The sequence below is a fragment of the Sceloporus occidentalis genome, unplaced genomic scaffold (assembly GCF_023333645.1).
Source record: "Sceloporus occidentalis isolate IW3139 unplaced genomic scaffold, rSceOcc1.0.p SCAF_41, whole genome shotgun sequence".
NCBI classification, from domain to species: domain Eukaryota; kingdom Metazoa; phylum Chordata; class Lepidosauria; order Squamata; family Phrynosomatidae; genus Sceloporus; species Sceloporus occidentalis.
The window spans coordinates 8,248,426-8,273,124 of NW_028317021.1; the positions used below are offsets into that span (position 1 = coordinate 8,248,426).

Genomic DNA, 24,699 nt, shown 5'->3' on the forward strand with positions numbered 1-24,699 from the left:
GGCCCCTCCCCCTCCCCCTTTCCTTCCTCCCTCCCTTCCCTTTTCTTCGCCTTTTCCAAAGCCTCCTTCTCCTGCTCCTTCTCTTTCTCCTTCTCTCTTTCCTCCGACGAAACCCCCCCAAATTTAGAGGGGAACCCTTTTATTTCAGGGGGACCCCCGCCATGTTGCCCACTTCCGCTTCCTGCTTCCTCTTCCTCTTCTTCTTCCTCGGAAGCAAAGCAGAAGAGCATCTCCAAGGTAAGTACCCCGCCCCAAAATATGCCCCCCCAAATGGGGTCTTTTTTGGGGGTCTTCAACAACAACAACAACAACAACAATCATATAACAGACCCCTCCCCTATTAAAGGACCCTTCCCTTTGTTTCAATAGGAAGAATAGGAAGACCTCCCCTAAAAAAAAGACCCATATATTTCAATTTGGGGGGGTCCTTCTCCCCTAATCGTCCTCCGTTTATTTTGGGGGACAAACGAACGTGTGAACGCCCTCAAAGATGCATGTCAGCCTTTGGGGGCGTCTTTTTAAGGGGTCCCAGAAACCCCCTTTGCTCCCCATTTCAATTTTAGTGTTCCATAAACCCCCTCCTTTCTCTCCCCAATATTTGGGGGGTCCCATAATCCCCTGTTTAATCCCTATCTCAATTTTAGGGGGTCCCATAATCCCTTAGTTTCTTCCCATCTCAATTTTAGGGGGTCCCATAATCCCTTACTTTCTTCCCATCTCAATTTTAGGGGTCCCATAATCCCTTACTTTCTTCCCATCTCAATTTTAGGGAGTCCCATAATCCCTTAGTTCTTCCCATCTCAATTTTAGGGGGTCCCATAATCCCTTACTTTCTTCCATCTCAATTTTAGGGAGTCCCATAATCCCTTAGTTCTTCCCATCTCAATTTTAGGGAGTCCCATAATCCCCTCTTTAATCCGTACCTCAATTTTAGGGAGTCCCATAATCCCTTAGTTCTTCCCATCTCAATTTTAGGGAGTCCCATAAACCCTTACTTTCATCCCATCTCAATTTTAGGGGGTCCCATAATCATATAACAGACCCCTCCCCTATTAAAGGACCCTTCCCTTTGTTTCAATAGGAAGAATAGGAAGACACCCCCCTAAAAAAAGACCCATATATTTCAATTTGGGGGGTCCTTCTCCCCTAATCGACCTCCGTTTATTTTGGGGGACAAACGAACGTGTGAACGCCCTCAAAGATGCATGTCAGCCTTTTATGAGGGGTCTTTTTAAGGGGTCCCAGAAACCCCCTTTGCTCCCCATTTCAATTTTAGTGTCCCATAAACCCCCTCCATCTCAATTTTAGGGGGTCCCATAATCCTTTACTTTCTTCCCATCTCAATTTTAGGGGGTCCCATAATCCCTTACTTTCTTCCCATATCAGTTTTACGGAGTCCCATAATCCCTTACTTTCTTTCCATCTCAATTTTAGGGAGTCCCATAATCCCTTACTTTCTTCCCATCTCAATTTTGGGGGTCCCATAATCCCTTAGTTCTTCCCATTTTAGGGAGTCCCATAATCCCCTCTTTAATCCCTACCTCAATTTTAGGGTGTCCCATAATCCCTTAGTTTCTTCCCATCTCAATTTTAGGGAGTCCCATAATCCCTTAGTTCTTCCCATCTCAATTTTAGGGAGTCCCATAATCCCTTACTTTCTTCCCATCTCAATTTTAGGGGGTCCCATAATCCCTTAGTTTCTTCCCATCTCAATTTTAGGGGGTTCCATAATCCCTTACTTTCTTCCCATCTCAATTTTAGGGAGTCCCATCATCCCCTCTTTAATCCGTATCTCAATTTTAGGGAGTCCCATAATCCCTTAGTTCTTCCCATCTCAATTTTAGGGAGTCCCATAATCCCTTAGTTTCTTCCCATCTCAATTTTAGGGGGTCCCATAATCCCTTATTTTCTTCCCATCTCAATTTTTGGGGGTCCCATAATCCCTTAGTTTCTTCCCATCTCAATTTTAGGGGGTCCCATAATCCCTTAGTTTCTTCCCATCTCAATTTTAGGGAGTCTCGTAATCCCTTACTTTCTTCCCATCTCAATTTTAGGGGTTCCCATAATCCCTTACTTTCTTCCCATCTCAATTTTAGGGGGTCCCATAATTCCTTTTTCTTTCCATCTCAATTTTAGGGGGTCCCATAACCCCTTAGTTTCTTCCCATCTCAATTTTAGGGGGTCCCTTAATCCCTTACTTTCTTCCATCTCAATTTTAGGGAGTCCCTTAGTTCTTCCCATCTCAATTTTAGGGAGTCCCATAATCCCTTAGTTCTTCCCATCTCAACTTTAGGGAGCCCCATAATCCCCTCTTTAATCCATACCTTAATTTTAGGGAGTCCCATAATCCCTTAGTTTTTTCCCATCTCAATTTTAGAGAGTCCTATAATCCCCTCTTTAATCCCTATCTCAATTTTAGGGAGTCCCATAATCCCTTAGTTCTTCCCATCTCAAACCCGGGACCTGGGACCATTTTTGCCAAAACGAAAGTTATTGATTACGTTATCTCAGTCTTTAATGCTATTTAATAATAGATAGATAGATAGATAGATAGATAGATAGATAGATGGCTGGAAAGAGGGATATTATAAATAAATAATGAATATAATAATGTTGTAAATAATAAATTACTATATTATAAAATATTATCAATAATATAGTAAATGATAATATTACTATAATAAATATAATATTTATATTAATATATATTATAATAGTATTTTATTATTTTTATAGTATTTTATTATTTGATTTTATAGTATTATATATATATATATATATATATATATATATATATGGGCAGGTAGATAATTGCTGATATTTTATTATTTATATAATTTATTATTGTATTATTTATTTTAAATATATTAAATTCAGATATTTTTATTATATATTATATCTCTCCAAATAATTTATAGCATACCTATATAATATGTAAAATAGTGAAATATAAATTAATAATAATAATAATAATAATAATAATTATATATTCCAAAGTGCTGGTCTAATATATATATATATATATATATATATATATATATATATATATATAAAATTTATATTATTATAATATTATTTTTATTATATATATTACAATATAAAATTATATATTATATTATTTTTATTATTACAATGTTTTTATTATATATATATATATATATATATATATATATATATATATATATATATGGCTGCTGGCCAATGTGCTGAAATCGAATAATTTATATTATTACATTATTTTTATTATATGTGTGTGTGTGTGTGTATATAATACAATATATGTTATTTATTATATACAATGTACAATATTGGATGTTGCGCAACCAAAAAAACTTGACAATCCTTGCAAACGGAATTTTTAATTTTTAATTAATTTTTATATTTATATTTTTATATTTATTTAATGTTTATATTATTATTTTTTTAACATTTTCTATTTTTCTATTTTTATTATTACTCATTTTATTATTTATATCATTTTAACGCATTTTATTGTATTTTTATTGCATTCACTCCCTATATAATTTTTTTTATTTTATTATTATTTTGCTTTTATTTTAATTAGGACTCAGGCTTGCATCCTTCCAAGGTCGCTAAAATGAGTACCCAGACTGTTGGGGGCAAATTAGCTTACTTGCTAATTAGCTTACTTGCTGTTCACCGCTATGATCTTTGGAATAGCGGTATATAAATAAAACAAATTATTATTAATTATTATTATTATTGCTCCTATATTATTTTTTATTTTATTTTACTTTTATTTTATTTATTATTTTATTAATTTGCTTTATTATTACATTATTGTTCATTCCCTATATTATTTTTTATTTTATTTTCCTATTTTTATATATTATTTTATTATTTTTATTTTGCTTTTATTTTTATATTTATTGACTCCCTATATTATTTTTATTTTATTTTACCATTTTTATTTCATTTATTATTTTATTATTTTGCTCTATTATTATTATTCTCTCTATATTATTTTTTATTTTTTGCTATTTTTATTTATTACTTTATTATTGTTATTTTATTTTTATTATTATTGTTCACTCCTTATATTATTATTATTATTATTATTATTATTATTATTGACTCCCTGTATTATTTTTATTTTTTATTTTACTATTATTATTATTATTATTATTATTATTTTATATTACTCACACTCCTCCTAAAATGAATAAATGCCAGGGGTGTGCGTGCGTGTGTGTGTGTGTGTGTGTGTGTATTAAAGGCATTTTGTGGATGAGTCATTTGTACTCATTTTCGACATCCGCCGCCTTATATATTTTTCGTTGCAATCATTTCCTTGGCCGCGTCGCGTATGTTGTCACCGACGCACAGATTGCTGTCCAGAAGGTGAACAAAAAAATAAGAAGGGGGAAAAAATGCCATGCAGGAATACAGAGAACAAGGTAGGAAGGAGCCAGAACGAATCTGTACAAAATTCCATTGCTTTTATAAAATTAATCAACCGATTAATTAATTAAATTAAATTAAATAAATAATAATAATATAAAATAATTAAAATAAAATAAAATAATGGCATTAATTCCATTGCCTTTCTAGAAATAAAAATAAAATAATTAAAATAAAATAATTAAAATAAAATAAATAATTCCATGAATTTCATTGCCTTTCTAAAATTAATCAATTGATTAATAAATTAATATATAATTTCATGAATTGCATTGCAATTGTAAAATAAAATAAAATTGCCTTTCTAAAAATAAAATAGAAATAAATAATACCGTTTCTTTTCTGAAATAAAATAAAATACAACAATTCCATTAATTACATTGCTTTTCTAAAATAAAAATAAAATAATTAAAATAAAATAAAATAATTCCAGGAAACCTATTACTTTTTCTAAAATGAAATGAAATGAAACAAATAAAATAAAATAAAATAAAATAGTTGCATTAGTTCCATTGCCTTTCTAAAATAAAAATAAAATAAAATAATTACAATAAAATAATTACAATAAAATAAAATAAATAATTCCATGAATTCCATTGCCTTTCCAAAATAAAAATTAAATACATACATTAAAATATAACATAATAAATTAAATACTTTAAATAAAATAAAATAAAAACATTAAAATAAAATAAAATAATTCCATTGCCTTTCCAAAATAAAAATAAAATAAATACTTTAAAATATAACATTATAAAATAAATACAAATAAAATAAAATAATTCCATTGCCTTTCTAAAATAAAAATAAATTAAAAACATTATAATATAATAAAATAAATACATTGAAATATAATATAATAAAACAAAACAAATACGAAGGTCTCCGTCACATCTTTTGCAAAGCAACCGTTTGCGCAGCACGGTTGCGCCGTGCTGCATCTTTCATCTTTGCGCCTCCTGCCATCTTCCTCCGGCGTCTTTTTGAAAGCGCCGCATGTACTTGGCTTCTCCGCGGGGGATTTCTAGTTCTCCCTTTTTGCCACTCCATTGGGGAGCCGACCTTTTCCTCCTTTGATGCTTAAGGGCCATAAATGCATAAGGAAGGAGAATGCAAAGCAAAGGGAAGAAACATTGCAAACCATGCATGCCTAGGAAAGAATAATGCAAAGTATAAATGCATAGGGAAGAATATATAAATGTATAGGGAAGGAGGATGCAACTATAAATGCATAGGGAAAATACTGCAAACTATAGATGCATAGGAAAAAATATATTTTATTTTATTTTACAAAGGCAATGGGATTTTTAATTTTTTTTTAGAAAGGCAGTGGCATTAAAGGAATTATTTTATTTTAAGAAGGCAGTGGAATTCATGGAATTATTTTATTTTATTTTATTTTATTTTTGGAAATGAATTAATGGAATTGTTTTATTTTATTTTAGAAAGGCAATGGAATTCATACAATTATTTATTTTATTTTATTTTGAATTATTTTATTTTTATTTTATTTTATTTTATAAAGGCCATGGAATTATTTTGTTTTATTTTATTTTAGAAAAGGTAATGGAAAATAAAATAAAATATGGAAAATAAAATAAAATAATAATTCCCTTTTTATTTTATTTTATTTTTATTTTAGAAAAGGTAATGGAAAATAAAATAAAATAAAATATGGAAAATAAATAAAAATAAAATAAAATAATTCCTTTACAATTATATTTTTATTTTTTATTTTTTTTATTTATTTTGGTAATAGAAAATAAAATAAATATAAAATAAAATAATTCCCTTATAATTTTATTTTTATTTTTTATTTTAGAAAAGGGAAAATAAAATAAAATAATAAGGGAACTATTTTATTTTTATTTTATTTTTAGAAAGACTATGGAATTAATGGAATTATTTTAATTTAATTTAATTTAATTGCAATCGCTTCCCACATTTTGTCCATATTTTTAATCAGCTCCAAAATTATTCCTGCGTCTGGCTTTTTGCTCCATTATTATTATTATTATTATTATTATTATTATTTCTGGTCACGTATTCGAAAGCCACCCAACTGGGAAAATTGCTCCGGAAAAAAGAAAAATACTTTTTGGCTTGCAAATAATCGCTCCTGGGGTGAAAACTGGGTTTTTTGGGTGGATTTGGGAACAATTCTCCATCAAAAGACCTGTAATCAACCCTGTTTTTAAGGCTTCCTAATGCTTTTGAAAGGGAAATAAAACTGTGGAAACAAGAGAGAAAGCTTTCCTCTTGCTTCCCTAATTTTTAAGCTTGCTCTAAAATCATCCATTGAAAATATATTTATTTATTATTTAATTTTTATTTAATTTTTAAAAATATTTAATTAATAAATAAAATAAAAAATAAATAAATTATTTAACGAATAAAATATTTAATTAATAACTAATTGACATTTATTGTTTATAAAAATTTTTACACCTTTGTTGAAATTTATTCATTTATTAATTCACTATTAAATGTATTAAATTTATTTTATATTTTTATTGAAATTTATTCATTTACTAATTAATATATTTATTAAATTATTATTAAATAAAATAAACAAATACATTATTTAACCAATGAATTATTTAATTAATAACTTTAATACATTAGTTATTAAATTTATTTCATACATTTGTTGAAATTCATTTATTAATTAATACATTTATTAAATTATTATTAATAAATAATATAAAACATTTAAATTATTTAACCAATAAATTATTAAATTAATATCTTTAATAAATACATTTATTAAATTTATTAATTTATTTTATACATTTATTGAAATTTATTCATTTACTAATTAACATTTATTAAATTATTATTATTAAATAAAATAAAAAATAAATTATTTAACCAGTGAATTATTTAATTAATAACTTTAATTCATAAATTTATTAAATTTATTTTATAAATTTATTGAAATTTATTCATTTACTTATTAATTAATACATTTATTAAATTATTATTATTAAATAAAATAAAAACATATAAATGAATTAATTAAATAATTTATTTCATTAATTATTTTATTCAATTAATAAAATTAATAATTTGATAAATAATTAACTAAATAAATTGTTTAATTAATAAATGGAATTAATAAATTTAATAAAATGAAATATCCCCGTTCCAGACGCGAATTCCGCAGAAAATGGCAGTCCCCCCGACGCTTTCCCTTCGCCTTCGGAAGAAGCCGCCAACCGCACTTTGCTCCTCGGAGAGGTTCCAGGTTTGAATTATGCCCCGACGCAGAGTCTCCCGTCGCCGTACGCCGCCAGGACACGGAAGACGCCGCCGCCACCGCAACGGGGGTATCGGAGACTGAAAGAGACTCGGGGACACTCGAACTCGGGTCTCACGGCCTCTGCGGACGGCTTCGAAGGCGTCATGTCCGCCGTGGCTCGCAACGGCGAGACCGCCACTGAAGATGGCATCACGACGCATTCGCATCTCCAGATCGCGCCGTCGGACGCGGCGGAAGTCGCGGAGGACAGATCGAGTTGGATGGTGATGGAGAAGATGAAGGAGGAGACAGAGGAGAAGCTAGGGTCTTCCTCCACCAAGGAAGGCGGTCAAGCATCCAGTACTACGTCCACCATACTGACCACTACAACCACCACTGCCGTGGTCAACGCCGCCAAGCAAAGTCCGAGTAAGGCCTGTAATTAAAGCTAATTGGGGAAATCCGCTCCAGGTTCTACTCTGAACATTGAGTTAATTAATGAACCTATTGATCGTATCCGCCCTGGGTTCTATTCCAAACATTAAGTTAATTAATGAACCTATTAAGCAAATCGGTTCCAGGTTCTACTCCGAACATTAAATTAATTAATGGACCTATTGATCGAATCCGCTCCGGGTTCTACTCCGAACAATAAGTTAATTAATGAACCTATTAAGCAAATCTGCTCCGGGTTCTGCTCCAAACATTAAGTTAATTAATGAACCTATTGATCAAATCCGTTCTGGATTCTACTCCGAACAATAAGTTAATTAATGAACCTATCAAGTGAATCCCTTCTGGCTTCTACTCCGAACATTAAATTAATTAATGAACATATTAGGCAAATCCGCTGCAGGTTCTACTCTGAACATTAAATTAATGAATGAACCTATTAAGCAAATCTGCTCCGCATTCTATTCCGACCGTTAATGGTGAACTGGAATGAATCCGTTCTGGGTTCTGCTCCGAACATTAAAGGATTTAATGAACCTATACAGCAAATCCGCTCCGGGTTCTACTCCAAACATTAAAATTTCCGATTAATATCTTTATTATCAATATATATAAAACAAACAAATCAATATGATTGAAATAATATTACATCAATTCCATATCACTACATTATCTTACTTGACATTATAGTTGTATACAACTTAAGTCTAGATCCTATCAATCCAATATTATCCAGTTCATCTTCTTTATCCGTTACCGATCTTAAGTACAGAAATATAATTAATGAGCCTAAATACATCCTTGCTGATCCTCACTATTTGAATCATTTTGTCAATCACTATTAAACTCTAATTATGTTATAACTCTTCGTTGCATAACACTCCTATATTAATTTATACATTCTCCTTATATCAACATGTGCTATATATTACAAATGTATTGATGTACCAGCATAATCTTCTGTTTCAAACATTCTTTCCCTTGTTCTATACATCCATCATTTATTTCTAACATAATGCACTACAATCTTACATTCCACTTCTTATTCACATATTGTTCAAAAGGTGTCCAAATGTTACTTTCATAATCCTCGTCCTTCAGTAGTGCAGTTAGCTTGTCCATTTCTTGGATTTCCAATACCTTTTGTATCCATTCATCTATATTAGGTAATTTTTTAACTTTCCAATATTTGGCTAGGAGTATCCTAGCCGCTGTTACAAAATATAGCATTGTTTTTCAATGTTTTTTTTTCTGGTTCTGCCCCCATAAATGTGGTCATATTAAGGAGATAGAGTTCCGGTGTCATAGGCTATTTAACTCTTATTTTTTTTTTGTATAGTATCGTGTATTTTTTTCCAAAAACACTTTACTTTCACACATTAATGAATGAACATATTAGGCAAATCCGCTTCGGATTGTACTCCAAACGTTAACAGCGAACATTAGTCCAAAAATGAATGGATTTAATGAATCTATTGGGCAAATCCCCTCCGGATTCTACTCCGAACTTTACGATCTCATGAAGTGTCTTTTTCGTTCCAGGTCTCTGCGGGGTGAATTTCTACGAACCTGAGGGCTACCTGGACTCGACTGACTACCCGCCGTCGCCCCGGGGCCGCTTTTTGGAGTGTACCTACAACGTTACAGTCTACACCGGATTCGGGGTCGAGTTGCAGGTAGGACCCGGGTTTGGGGTTGCGTTCAAACCCTGCTCTCCTTTCTCCTAAGCGGACAAAACGCCAGGTCTCTGTCTCTATCCTGGGAGCTATAATTTTAATGTTAAATAGGATCGTATTCGCCTTCGTTGCTGCAGCATGACTGTTTGAAATGGGGACAAATAGGAGTGTTTTCTTTGCATTTTTGGGTGAATATTGGTCAGAAGTATCGAAGCCAGTCAGTTTGCATTGGATTTAATTCCCTTCCCAGTTTCTTATTCTTATTGGTTTTTGTTTTTATTCACGGGACGCTTTTCTCTCGATAGAGAACTTATTAAAAATTTGTTTATAAATAAATTATTTTATAAGTTATTTATTTTAAAATATATAAAGTAATAAAATATATAAAATACAATTTATAAATACGATATATATATTTTACATATATATATGTAAAAATATGATATACAAATATAAACATAATATATATAAATACATATATATATACACATATAAAATAATATATATATAATGTATAAATATTTTAATAATATATAATATCTGTAATATATAATATAATATATATTATATATTACAGATATTATATATTATTAAAATATACAATATATAAAATAAAATATATAAATTTGAATATATATATATGTATTATATATATGTGTGTATGTATAAATAATATATATGAAAATATAGTTACAATATAAATATATAATAAATATAAATATATTATTATATTATTGTATTATATTATATTATATGTTATTGCATTATAAATATAATACAATAAATATATTATAATAAATATAATATATAGGTATAAATATATAAATATAAATAATATATAAAATAATATAATATATATTTAATATATATTATATACATATATATTTTATTTATTTTATTATATTTTATATGTAATATATATATAAAATATGTATATATTATATATATATTTATATTATATTTTACATATATATTTATATATTTAATATATATATATATATATATTATAGATAAAATAAACCAGTTGCAAATAATTTGCAAAAAAGGGAGATGTTTTCAAACACATCTGGAGGAGGAAAAGACCCGGTGAAGATCGGCGAAGATCTCCCCGCGACCCCAATAACGGCGTACCACGTCATTTTCCGTGTCGCTTTATGGGCTGCATTGCACTTAATGCAATCAATTGGGTGGATTCAAATGCGACTGTCCTTCCAGGTGAAGAGCGTCAACCTCTCGGAGGGCGAGCTGCTGTCTATCCGTGGCGTGGATGGCGGCCGGATGGCGGTCCTGGCCAACCAGACCCTCCTGGTGGAAGGGCAGGTCATCCGGAGCTTGACCAACACCATCTCTGTCTTCTTCCGCGCATTCCGGGACGACGACGACGACAATGCCATGACGGGAAACTTCCAGCTCCATTACCAAGGTCAGCTCCGGCGTCCAAAATAATAATAATATAGGGACACAATAATAATTATTATTGTTATTGTTATTATTATTATTATTATTATTTCCCTATTTTTCTATTTATTATTATTATTATTGTATTTTACTATTTTTATTTAATTTTTTATTTATAAATTGTATTACTATTTATTATTCTATTTTTATTTATATCTTATAAATGAATTTATATTTAATATTAATATATATACATTTATTGTCTTACTATTTTTATACTATTTTTATTTATATTTTATAAATGAATTTATATTTACAATTAATAAATATTAATAGAATAGAAAAAAGTAAAATACAATAATATAAATAAATGTATATTATTTTACTATTTTTATTCTATTTTTTATTTATGTTTTACAACTAAATATTAATAAATATACATTTATTTTTACTATTTTTATTCTATTTTTATATTTTATAAATGAATTCATATTTAATATTAATAAATATTAATATAATACAAATAGAAAATACAAAAATACGAATGTATATATTGTATTTTATTATTTTTTATACTATTTTTTATTTATGTTTTATAAATAAATTTATATTTAATATTGTTTACATTTATTTATATTATATTATTCTATTTTATTTATATTTTAGAAAATATATTTAATATTAAGAAATATACATTTATTTATACTATTGTGTTACTATTCTTATTCTATTTTGTCTATATTTTATAAATAAATTTATATTTACTATTAAATATACATTTATTTATATCATGTTACTATTTTTATTCTATTTTTTATGTTTTTAATATTAATAAATATACATTTATATTATTGTATTTTACTATTTTTATTCTATTTTTTATATTTTATAAATGAATTTATATTTATATTAATAAATATTAATAGAATAAAATAATATATTTTTATTATTGTATTTTACTATTTTTCAATTTTTGTTTATGTGTTATAAATAAATTTATATTTAATATTAATAAATATATATATTTATACTATTTTATTTAACTATTTTTATTCTATTTTTAATATTTTATTATTAAATTAAATTAATATTAATTATTATCAATATTAAATCAATAATATTAATATCATTCATATTAAATATTTTAATGTTTAATATTAATAAGTATTCATTTATTCATATCATTCTAATTATTTTTTCTATTTTTAATATTATTCTATTATTACATTAATTAATATTAATTATTAATATCAAATTAATAATATTAATATTTAATACTTTTATATATATAATCCTCCTCGCAGTCTTTATGCTCAGCTGCGGCTTCCCGCGGAGACCCGAGTTTGGGGACGTCGCTGTTTTGGGCCTGCACCCGGGGGGACAGGCCCGTTTCCGTTGCCATTTGGGGTACCAGATTGAGGGCCCCGAAACCCTGACCTGCGTCAATGCCTCCAAGCCGCACTGGAGTGCTCCAGAACCCGTCTGCGCAGGTGAGAGACTGGGTCTAGAAACCTGGTTAAAGCGGAAACCTGAGTTCGTTTCGGGACTCTAACCATTGCTCTCCATTCCCAGCGCCTTGCGGCGGTGCGGTCCACAATGCCACAATCGGGCGCATCCTGGCGCCGACACGTTCGGTGAACCTGACGGAGCGCATGGCGTGCGTTTGGGATGTCGCTGCGCCGCCGGGACAGAGGCTCCACTTGCATTTCGAGCGGCTGGTGCTGGGAGAGAAAGAGCGGTTGGCGGTTTACGGCAGCAACGTAAACCATTCAACGGCGCTCTACGACTCGCGGAATGGTGATGGCGTCCCCTTCGAGGGGTTGATCAGCGACGGGGAATCCTTGCGGGTTGAGTTTGAGTTCGACGTGGCCGGTGTGGGTTCGACGTTTAACATCCATTTCGAAGGTAAACATGAGGGCCGAATTGACCATAGAGTTGCATTAGAGGATTCCTAGAGAGGCATTTCTAGGTCCTCCAATGCCAGTCTATGACTCACTTACGGCCAATTGACCATAGAGTTGCATTGGGGGATTCCTAGAGAGGCATTTCGAGGTCCTCCAATGCGAGTCTATGACTCACTGAGGGCCAATTGAGAATAGAGTTTCTAGGTCCTCCAGTGCGAGTCTATGACTCAATTAGGGCCGAATTGACTATAGAGTTGCCTTCCAGCGTTCGCGAAGGGCCACTGCTACGAGCCGTACCTCCAGAATGGGAACTTCACGACTTCCGACCCGACCTACGACCTCGGCGCGGTGGTGGCGTTCGCCTGCGACCCGGGGCACACCTTGGAGCAAGGGCCGGCCGCCATCGAGTGTGTCAACATCCGGGATCCGTATTGGAATGACACGGAGCCCCTGTGCAGAGGTAGGCAGAGGACGACGAAGGACGGCGAGGACGATGGGATTTACACCAACGGAAAAAATAATGTCTAAAAAAATAGAATATTAAATAGATAAATAAATTATATATATACTGTATATATATTATAGTATATTCTAATTATTATTATAATATATACATATATTAATATATCATTTAATTTTATATAATTATTATTATATAATTATAATTATATATTATTTTACTATTATTATATAGTATATATATAATAAAATGATAATATATAATAATTATAAATTATTATTAGATATACTAAAATTATATATATATATATATAATAAATAATTTTATTATATATAATAATTGTATATAATTATATATTATAATTAGTTATATTTAATAATAATATATAATAATTATACTATATAAGGAGCCCTGGTGGCGCAGTGGTTAAATGCCTGTACTGCAGCCATTCACTCGAAAAAATTTTATAAAATTTTAAATAAAAAATAAATAAATTATATTATATGCAATAAATAAAATAATATATATAATTATAATATATACATATAGCGTAAGAGGGGCGCCCCAAAGAAGAGATACAAGGATTCCCTGAAACAACATCTCAGGCTTGGCCAAATTGATCACCAACAATGGTCTGCCCTGGCCTTGCATTGGGAGGCATGGAGACGCACTATCCACAATGCTGCAGCTTTTTTCCGAAAGCTCACGCCTAACCAGTCCCGAAGAGAAACGACAACGCAGAAAGAACTGCAACCCGGAAACATCACCCAAGGAGACTTTCCAATCTGCTTTCTGCAACCGGACCTGTTTGTCCCGGATTGGCCTTTTTAGTCACCAATGCTGCTTGTACAAAGCGCGGGATGAGTCCTTCCTGAATCTTCAAAGCCATATATATATATATATATATATATATATATATGAAATAAATGAATCAATTTTGCTATCTTAGCTTTTCCTAGAAATTTCTAATAAAAATAACAATTTTATATGAATGAATAAATAAATAAATAAATTTTATATGAATACCATTTATAACAACAGTTCTGTGTTCGAATCGCGACAACTCACCCAAGGAAACGCCTCTTGTCCTTCCAGCTGTGTGCGGAGGGGAGCTGACTGCGGCCACAGGGGTCATACTTTCGCCGAACTGGCCGGAGCCGTATGCCGAAGGGGAGGACTGCGTCTGGCATGTCCGCGTCGGAGAAGAGAAGAAGGTCTTGCTGGACATCCAGCTGTGAGTTTAATGGGACCAGTACATACTGGGGAGTGGTCCAAAATGGTAGCGATGCCCAATGGTCATTTTATTTTTATCGTAGGACAGCAATGGAATTAATGGAATTACATTATTTTATTTTATTTTAGGAAGGCAATTAAATTATTTATTTTATTTTTTATTTTATTTTAGAAAGGCAATGGAATTATTTATTTTATTATTTATTTTATTTTATGAAGGCAATGCAATGGAATTATTTATTTTTATTTATTTTTTAATCTATTTTATATTTTTTATTTTAATTATTTTATTTTAGAGTTTTTTTATTATTATTATTTTAGAAAGGCAATGGAAATGGAATTATTTATTTTATTAGGAAGGCAATGGAAATATTTATTTCATTTTTAATTTTAATTTATATATTTTATTTTAATTATTTTATTTTAGGGATTTATTATTATTATTATTATTTTAGAAAGGCAATGGAAATGGAATAATTTACTTTAGTTTGTGTTTTACTTGTTTTATTTATTTTAATTGTTTTATTTTAGGGTTAGGGTTTTAATTAATGGAATCGTTATTATTATTATTATTTTAGAAAGGCAATGGAAATGGAATTATTTTATTTTATTTTAGGAAGGCAATGGAATATTAATTTTATTATTTATTTTACATTTTAATTATTTTAGGGTTATTTTTATTATTTTATAATTTATTATTATTATTATTTTATAATTTATTATTTTATTATTATTTTATAATTTATAATTATTATTTTATTTATTATTAATATTATTATCTATTATTTTATATTATTATTTTATATTTTATAATTATTATTTTATTTATTAATATTATCTTTTATTATAGAATTTATTATTTTTATTATTTTATATTTTATTATTATTTTATATTATTATTATTTTAGAAAGGCAGTGGAAATTACATAATTTATTTTGTTTTATTTCTCTCATTTTATCCTTCGTTTTATCCCTCGTTCCTTTTCCCCGGCCGCGCCATAATACTCCCAGATTGAACCTCAGCAACAGCGACATCCTGACCGTTTACGACGGGGACGACCCCAGCGACCACATCCTGGGTCAGTATTTGGGGTCCGGCGGTCCTCAGAAGCTCTACTCTTCCACTCCGGACTTGACTGTCCAGTTCCACTCCGATCCGGCCGGAGTCCTGTTCAGAAAGGGACAGGGGTTTGTCATGAACTACATCGGTGGGTCAATCCCTTTTCCTAGCACTCGTTTTTATATTTATATTTATATTATTTATATATTATATGTATAATTATTATATTTATATTATATTTATTATATTATTTAATATATATTTATTATATTTTATTATATTTATGTATATTTAACATTTATTATATTTATTTATTATATTTATTATGTTTATTCATTTATTTATTATCTGATATTTATCCATATTTATATTATTTATATATTTATATATGTATTTATTTATTTATATTTATATTATTTTTATTTATTTTTATTTATTGTGTTTATTATGTTTATTATATTTATATTTATTTATTATTTCACATTTATTATATTTATTTATTTATTATATTTATTTATTTAATATATGTGATATTTATTTATTTATATTTATATTATTTATGTTATTTATTCATTTATTTGTTATATATTTATATTATAATTATTTTTATTTATGATATTTATGTATTCCTATTACATTTCTTATATTTATTTATTATATTTCTTATTTCTTATTATATTTATTTCTTATATTTCTTATATTTATATTTCTTATCTTTATTTCTTATATTATTTATTATTATATTTATTTATTTATTACATTTATTATTATTATATTTATGTATTCCTTACATTTCTTATATTTATTTCTTATATTATATTTCTTATATTATTTCTTATATTTATTTATTTATTACATTTGTTATATTTATTTATTTATTACATTTATTATATTTATTAATTTCCGTCTCATTATATTTCCTCGCAGAGGTTATTAATCTCGCTTTTGCGTCCTCGCCGCATTTTTTTCCTGCCGCAGAAATCTCCCGCAACGACTCTTGCGCCGACTTGCCAGAGATCCAGAATGGCTGGAAGACGACTTCACATGCGGAGCTCGTCCGCGAGGCGAAAATCACATACCAGTGTGACCCGGGTTATGATGTCGTCGGGAGCGAGACCCTCACCTGTCAATGGGACCTCACCTGGAGCAGCGAACTGCCATTCTGCGAGAAGAGTACGTAAAACGCATGGCGGTTGGAATCGTGTTGCATCGCGCTCTGTATTGACGTTCCGCCATTTTGTCTCCACTCTAGTTATGTATTGCACGGACCCCGGTCAGGTTGACCACTCGACCCGGTTGATTTCAGACCCAGTCCTGCTGGTTGGGACCACCATCCAATACACTTGCAACGTGGGTTTCGTCCTGGAAGGGAGTTCGCTCCTGACCTGCTACAGCCGCGAGACCGGGACCCCCATCTGGACCTCCAGGACCCCCCACTGCGTCTGTGAGTTCGGACCTCTGCCGCGGCGGTTTGCACGGAGGGAGACGATGGGGAAAATTTGACCCATAGGGAATCATTGGGGAATACTTGACCATTGGGTGGTCATTGCAGTCGGCGGCCATTTTGTGCATGCTTTATTGTATTTTATTATATTTATTATTATATTTATTTATTACATTTATTTACTATATTTATATTATTGATATAGTTTTATATTTATTTATTTATATTTATATTTTTATATATTTATTTTTATATTTACCTATTTTATTTATTATATTATATTTATATTAATTATATTTATTTCTTATATTTATTCTTATATTATATTAATATTTATTGTATTTATTTTATTTATTATATTTCTTTATTGTTTTTCTTTATTTTATTTATCATATTTATAGTTATTACATTTATAATTATTATATATTTATTATATTTCTTTATTTATATCACTATTATATTTCTTTATATTTCTTTATTATATTTATATTATTTTATTTATTTATTTATTATCATTTTTATATTTCTTATCTATTTATCTATTTATTATATTTATTTATTATATTTCTTATACCTTTCATATTTATTTATAATATTATATTTATATTATATTTATTATTTATTTTTATTTGTTATATTTATATTTATTATATTATTTATTATATTTATACTATATTTATTATTATTATATTATTATAATATTATTACTATATTATTATATTTGTTATATTTATCTATTATATTTATATTATAGTTATTATATTTATATTTATTAATTGTATTGATCAATTGATTAATTAATTATTATTTTTATTATTATATCATTATTCTATTATTATTCCATTCTATCCTCTTAGCGGAGGAGTCCTTGGCGTGCGAGAACCCGGGTCTCCCGGAGAATGGTTACCAGATCCTCTACAAGCGGCTCTATCTCCCGGGCGAATCCCTGACCTTCATGTGTTACGAAGGCTTCCAACTGACCGGCCAAGTGACCATCAAGTGCATCCTGGGACAGCCCTCCCGATGGAGCGGACCTCTCCCCATCTGCAAAGGTGACCCTCATCCACAGACTCACCTCCTGCCTCCATTGACCGCTATGGCATTTTGCTGGGGATGATGGGACCTAGTACCTTCTTGCGACGCTTAACCCTTTGAGTATTTTCATCCCTTCTTTCTTCTGCTTCTTCTCTTCTTTTCTTCCCAGTGAACCAAGAGAGCTTCGAACACGCCTTGGAAGGTGAGCCGCCAGTCAGTCAGTCATCACCGGCCGGAATTGGGCGGTCAAGGGACAAAGGGACCCAAGTTTTGGGGGGTTCCTTTGGAATGAAGATCAAGGATAAATAATGTTATTTATAGATACAGACAGATAGATGATATACATACATGACAGATAGTGGCCAATCTGTGAAAGTTCAGGACTGTGTCAATTGGGGATTATTGAAATTATTATTGTTATTGTTATTGTAGATGGCCCACGGCTGTAGATAGATAGATTACACTGATAGATAGATAGATAGATAGATGATAGACTGATAGATGGATAGATAGATTGATTGATGATAGATAGATAGATAGATAGACAGACACACTGATCTTAGAAGATAATAGATAGATAGATAGATAGATAGATAGATAGATAGATGAATAGATGACACACTGTAGATAAACAGACAAATAGTTGACACACTAATCTTAGATGAGATAGATAGATAGATGAACAGATGACACGCTGAAGATAGATAAACAGATAGACGACATCCTGATTTTAGAAGATAGTAGATAGAGATAGATAGATAGATAGATAGATAGATAGATAGATAGATAGCACTCATGTTTGGATAGGAAGATAAATAATACTTATGTTATTTATAGATACAGATAGATGGCATACTCGTCTGACAGACGGATGGATGGATAGATGGACACACAGATCATAGATAGATAGACAGACAGACAGATAGATAAACATCTTCCCCGAAACTCTCTTTCTCTCTAGTAGCTGAAGCGGCCGCGGAGACCTCCTTGGAAGGCTGCAACATGGCGCTGGCCATCTTCATCCCGGTCCTGGTCGTCTCCTTGCTCCTTGGCGGCGCCTACGTCTACATCACAAGGTAGTTGTTGTTGTCATTGTTGGCGTCATCATTGTTCTCGTCGTTGTCGTTATTGCTGTCATCGTAGTCATCATCTTCGTAGTTGTTGTTGTCATCGTTTACTATCGTCGTCATCAATCGCTTCGGTTTACGGCAAACGGGAGACTTTATTGTCCATTATAGCATTTACCTGCTCTACTGCTCCATCAGTTTGTGGTCGTTGTCGTTGTTGTTATCGTCACTGTTGTCGTCATTGTTGTCACTGTCGTTTACTATCGCCATCGTCAATCGCTTCAGTTTACAGCCACGTTTCCTGTAGAAGAATACTATTATGTCTGTTGACAAAAGGCATAAAGGTAGGGTCCTTGCATCTGGGCTTCCAACCAGCTACGTTCCATGAAATAATAGACAGAAGGGACAGGTCGATTGAATGTCAATTATCTGAGATTATCACAGACTGTTCCAGGGGTAAGGAGGCTTGCGATTCATTGACAATTATATTGCCACTAGGTGTAGTTCCCTTCTCTGAAACTAGGTTGATTAGACTATCCGATAAATTCTGGTTAATTGTCATTACTGCAGAGGGTTTTGATTTAAGACATCTCCTTTTCTTAGTCTTGGGGAATTGTGGATACTTGGTGGGTTTAGGCTATAGATTGTAAGGACTCACTATGGTAATCAATCATATGATTAGAAGAAGTTTGAGTCAATGGAATGAGGGGATTTGCTAGGTGGTCCACTGGGCGTTTGGGAGACATGTACATTAGAGGGATCAGATCATTCTCCTCCTCACCAATGCGCCTTTTAAGTCCATTTTTAGGTTGTAACAGAGGATCAGGTAAGGAGCAGCTAGTGGACAATAAATCCTTAATAGTCATAGTTGCAGTTGTTACTGACATCAGCATAGATTTAACAGCGTCGAGTCTGTTTAGTATTTGCTTTTGTTCCTCACCAGAAAGGGAGCCAAACATCTCAGCCAATTGCCCATCATCTTCAAGGAGACTCTCAGGGATTGGTATTGTCCTCCTGCCGTCCTCATTGGAGTTCACTTTCTGGGGAGGAGCTTCACATCTTAAGTTGGACTTAAACAAAGGCTGGATATTGGTATTCCGGAAAACACGTACTGGCGTAATTGAATATTCCTTAAATGAACTCCAATTTTTCAAAATCAGGGAGGGTATTATGGCGTTTTTAAACCGCAAAACAATTCTCTTAAAGTTGTTATGGGAAGGCAGCCAATCAATTCCGAGTAGCTCATTATATTGCAGGTGCCGGTGTAAAAGAAGAGAAAGTGAATGTAATATAATGAGCTTATTGTGCCATCTGGCATGGTTGTAGTGATTGTTGGCCACTAATAGTGCTATGTTATTTTGTGATAGCTCTAGCTTATCCCTATTCCTAGCTTTAGCATTGTTTTTTTGTTTTTGTTTTTGTTTTTTATATACCGCTATTGCAAAGATCATAGCGGTGAACAGCAAGTAAGCTAATTAGCAAGTACGCTAATTTGCCCCCAACAGTCTGGGTACTCATTTTAGCGACCTCGGAAGGATGCAAGCCTGAGTCGAGCTTGGGCCCTTTTGCTGGTCTTGAACTTGCAACCTTGTGGTTTTGAGTAAATGGCTGCAGTACAGGCATTTAACCACTGCGCCACCAGGGCTCCTTTTGTATTTGTTCAGAGTCTTTTTTGTTGAGTGATGCTCCTGAATTTGATAAATGTTTGGGCTTGGTCATAAGGTCTTTTAACCCATCGAGTTTCTGATCTATGCTTGTTAATTTGCCAAAAATAGCAATTACCGTTCTTGCAGTAAGTAAACAATTCCTAGCAACTGTGTCTAAATCAGTCATATGGTTAATGCTGGTATCTGTGTCGAGGTTTAGGGCTGGCGCTTCATGCATGGCAAGAAAAGATGTTTCTGTGGTGGGTTATAGACTGCCGCTTTGAGGCGGTCTGCCTCCGCCGCCGTTTGCTCCGTAAGGGAGCCGTTGCAGCCACACCGCGCGGCTCCCTTACGGAGCAAAAAAGAAGCTCCAAAATGGAGCTTCTTTCTGCGGTGCCTCTGTGACGTCGCGAGGCACCAGGGGCGCATTCGCGACGTCACAGGTGCCGCGACACGTTCGGATGCACAGCGTCCGATACGTAAAGATTGCGCCGGCCGTGTGGAACGGCCGGCGCCATATTGTACGGACAGAGTCCGTTTTAGACCCAGGGGCGTCTAGAAGAGACGCCCCTTTTTTAAAATGGGATGTCCTGCGGACGTCCCAAGTGCCAGTTTGTAACCGGCCTGTAGTGGACTTATCAATGTCTTTAGGAAGGAATAGCTCCTCCATTGTTAATTGTTTCAGAGTAGTAGCAGCCTCCAATACTTCTGGGTTCATTGTACTTGCAATTGAGTTCTTACCAGGTTTCTTAGGCCTTTTAAAATTTGAACAAATGTCTTTTTTAGCTAACCTCCTTTTCCGCTTAATGCTATTCTTGACTACCATATTGTCATTGGATATCCAGGTATCCAACCAAACTAAGGCACCTCAACAGAATTCTTATAGTAAGGGAAAGAGCAAAAATACAAGGTAAAATCCCTAATCGGACTATTATTAAAAGAGCACGTAAGGCCAACTACAAAACATAAGAGTAAGAGGGCCTTTTGTAGCCCCAAAAGTCCACAGGTGTCTTGGGAGTTTCCTCTGGAGCAGGTCTGCTACTGGTGTTGCTCGGTGTCCTCTGCCTCTCGCTCCTCTGAGGCAGGTGTTGAAGCAAGGGAGGAACAAACACCCACAGGTCTTCAAGCATCCCAACCCACAAAAGAAAAAAGGCAGGCTTGCTTATATTCTCCCTGAGGCAGGTGGTGAAGCAAGGGAGGAACAAACACTCACAGGTCTTCAAGCAGCCCAAACCCACAAAGGAAAAAAGGCAGGCTTGCTTATATTCTCCCTGAGGCAGGTGGTGAAGCAAGGGAAGAACAAACACTCACAGGTCTTCAAGCAGCCTTAGTCCAACAGAAAAGAAAAAGGCAGGCTTGCTTATATCCTCCCTGAGGCAGGTGGTGAAGCAAGGGAGGAACAAACACTCACAGGTCTTCAAACAGCCCAAACCCACCACGGTTTACAGCAAATGGGGGAATTCATTGGCCGTTATAGCATTTACCCGCTCTACTGATCCATCAGTTTGCGGTCGTTTTCATCGTGGTCATCATAGTTGTCGTCGTCGTCGTCATCGTAGTTGTCGTCGTAGTTGTCATTGTCGTCATTGTTGTTGTCGTCATCGTTTACTATCTCCGTCGTCAATCGCTTCGGTTTACGGTGAACGGGGGAATTAATTGTCCATTATAGCATTTACCCATTCTACTCATCCATCAGTTTGCGGTCGGAGGACTTTTCTTCTGGGTCTTGCTCTTCTATTTCTCCGTCCTTCCTTCACCCTTCCTCCTCTTTTTCTTCATCCTTTCTTCTCCCTTTCTCTCCATCCAGGTGTCGCTACTACTCCAGCCTCCGGCTCCCGCTCATCTATTCGCACCCGTACAGCCAGATTACGGTGGAGACCGAGTTCGACAACCCCATTTACGAAACCGGGGTGAGTCGGCGGGTTAAAGCACGCGACACCTGGGTTTGCCGTCTCTTCCTCAGCCCACCTCCTGCGTCTGTCCCGGGTTTTAATGTGAACCGTCAAGGCTCTTTTGAAGATTAGGGTTAGATTAGGATTAGTTAGGGTTGGGATTGGGAATAGGGTTGGTTAGGGTTAGGGTTGGTCAGGGTTAAGGTCGGTTAAGTTCGGGTTAATTAGGCTCAGGTCCCTTTCCCCCATGAGCAAACGGCGCCCGATTCGGAGGCACTAACCGTGGATCATTCCTCTTTCCGTAGGAAACACGGGAATATGAAGTCTCCATATAAATCACATCCGCTGCGTCGGCTGTCATCGTGGTCTCCGTCTTTCAAAAATACACACAAATCACATATATATCTATATATTTTTGGACACTCGTTTTTTTCTTTACCTTTTACTTTCTGGTCCAGATTTCCTTCATTTTTGGACTCGTTTTTTCTCTCCTCTCGTTTTCCGTAATTAAACAGTATATTCGATTTAAAGTCTTCAAAAGTCACACCTTTTCACAAAGAAGGCTCTCGTTCGTTGACGGATGGATTATTTATTTACCTATTTATTTGTTTATTGTGACTTGTCAGAAAGTCGCCCGAGCATCAGGAAAAATTATGAGGTTATTTGGGAGGTAATTAATCAGCTCGTAATCTCCTAAAAGGAGGGAAGCAATTGGAATAAACCCTTTGTGAATATTTACTGCCTTCCTTTTACTCTTAATTTTTAATTTTGATTCGTTCGGATCAATCGATTTCGGAGAGGACTTCTGGAAAACGGGGATTTATCGCAGGACATTTTGCGATCGTTTAATTTTCCTACTGATTTCAGTCTTTTCCAAAGTCTTTCAAGAAACGCCATCTTGTTCTCAACGGGTCACCATAGTTAACGGCGAACGTTACAGATCGGCGCAGTTTTACGGCCTCGTTTTTGCACTCGCCGGATTGTTCACCATTGGAGATTTTTCTCGCAAGGGAACGGGAAGTACTGGGAAAGTTCGATCCGGGGAAGAAACGCCGGGTTTTAAGGCGCAGGATGATGGGCTTTAGAGTGGAAAGGAGCCGACCGGTTCTTCGTTTTCTCGCGAGGAAGGAATACGGCAAGGGATTTGGGTGATCCTCGGCCGACCATCGCGTCGATTTGTTTGGGATTTTGGACAAAAGGGCCGAGAAGGGATCCTCTCGTCACGAGACGCTGTTATTCAGACTGGCCGCAAGAACGGGAGAAGGAAGTCTTCGGACCGAGGGGGTCTATTGAGGCAACCAATATGGCCGCCGCGCGGAGAAAGCATCCCTTGCGCAGCTGACTCTCTGGTTGCCTTCCATGGCGGTCCATGATTCATAAGGACTGGTTTTAGGAAAGGGGGAAGGAAGGAAGGAAGGTGGGAAAGAGGGGAAGAGATAAAGGGAGGACAAGGAAGGAAGGAAGAGGGAAGGAGGAAGGGAGGGGAACGAAGGAAGAAAGAAAGGAGATAGTAGATGGGAAAGAGGGAAGGAAAAGGAAGGAAGGAAGGAAGGAGATGGTAGATGAGAAAGAGGAAAGGAAAAGGAAGGAAGGAAGATGGGAAATGGAAAAGAAGAAAGGGCCAAAGGGAGGAAGGAAGGAAGGAAGGAAGGAAGGAGATGGTAGATGGGAAAGAGGGAAGGAAAAGGAAGGAAGGAAGATGGGAAATGGGAAAGAAGGAAGGGACAAAGGGAAGAAGGAAGGAAGGAGATGGTAGATGGGAAAGAAG

At 33.3% G+C, this 24,699-nt stretch overlaps 1 protein-coding gene across 3 annotated transcripts; it reads left to right on the forward strand.

Moving 5' to 3' along the window:
* The first annotated feature begins 25 nt into the window (after positions 1 to 25).
* LOC149290129 (seizure 6-like protein) lies at positions 26 to 24,699 on the forward strand. 3 transcript variants are annotated; one of them, XM_089490015.1, is made up of 16 exons: positions 26 to 237; positions 7,574 to 8,092; positions 9,659 to 9,792; positions 11,008 to 11,215; positions 12,495 to 12,680; positions 12,763 to 13,095; positions 13,360 to 13,554; positions 14,650 to 14,788; positions 15,799 to 15,995; positions 16,775 to 17,020; positions 17,100 to 17,291; positions 18,149 to 18,343; positions 18,496 to 18,528; positions 19,288 to 19,402; positions 22,847 to 22,949; positions 23,237 to 24,699. In XM_089490015.1, the coding sequence occupies exons 1-16, from the start codon at positions 162 to 164 to the stop codon at positions 23,264 to 23,266; spliced, it is 2,901 nt and encodes a 966-aa protein (XP_089346141.1). In that variant the 5' UTR covers positions 26 to 161; the 3' UTR covers positions 23,267 to 24,699. The 3 variants fall into 3 exon arrangements, with proteins under 3 accessions (XP_089346141.1, XP_089346142.1, XP_089346143.1); XM_089490016.1 differs by having other exon boundaries at positions 16,826 to 17,020; XM_089490017.1 differs by lacking the exon at positions 7,574 to 8,092.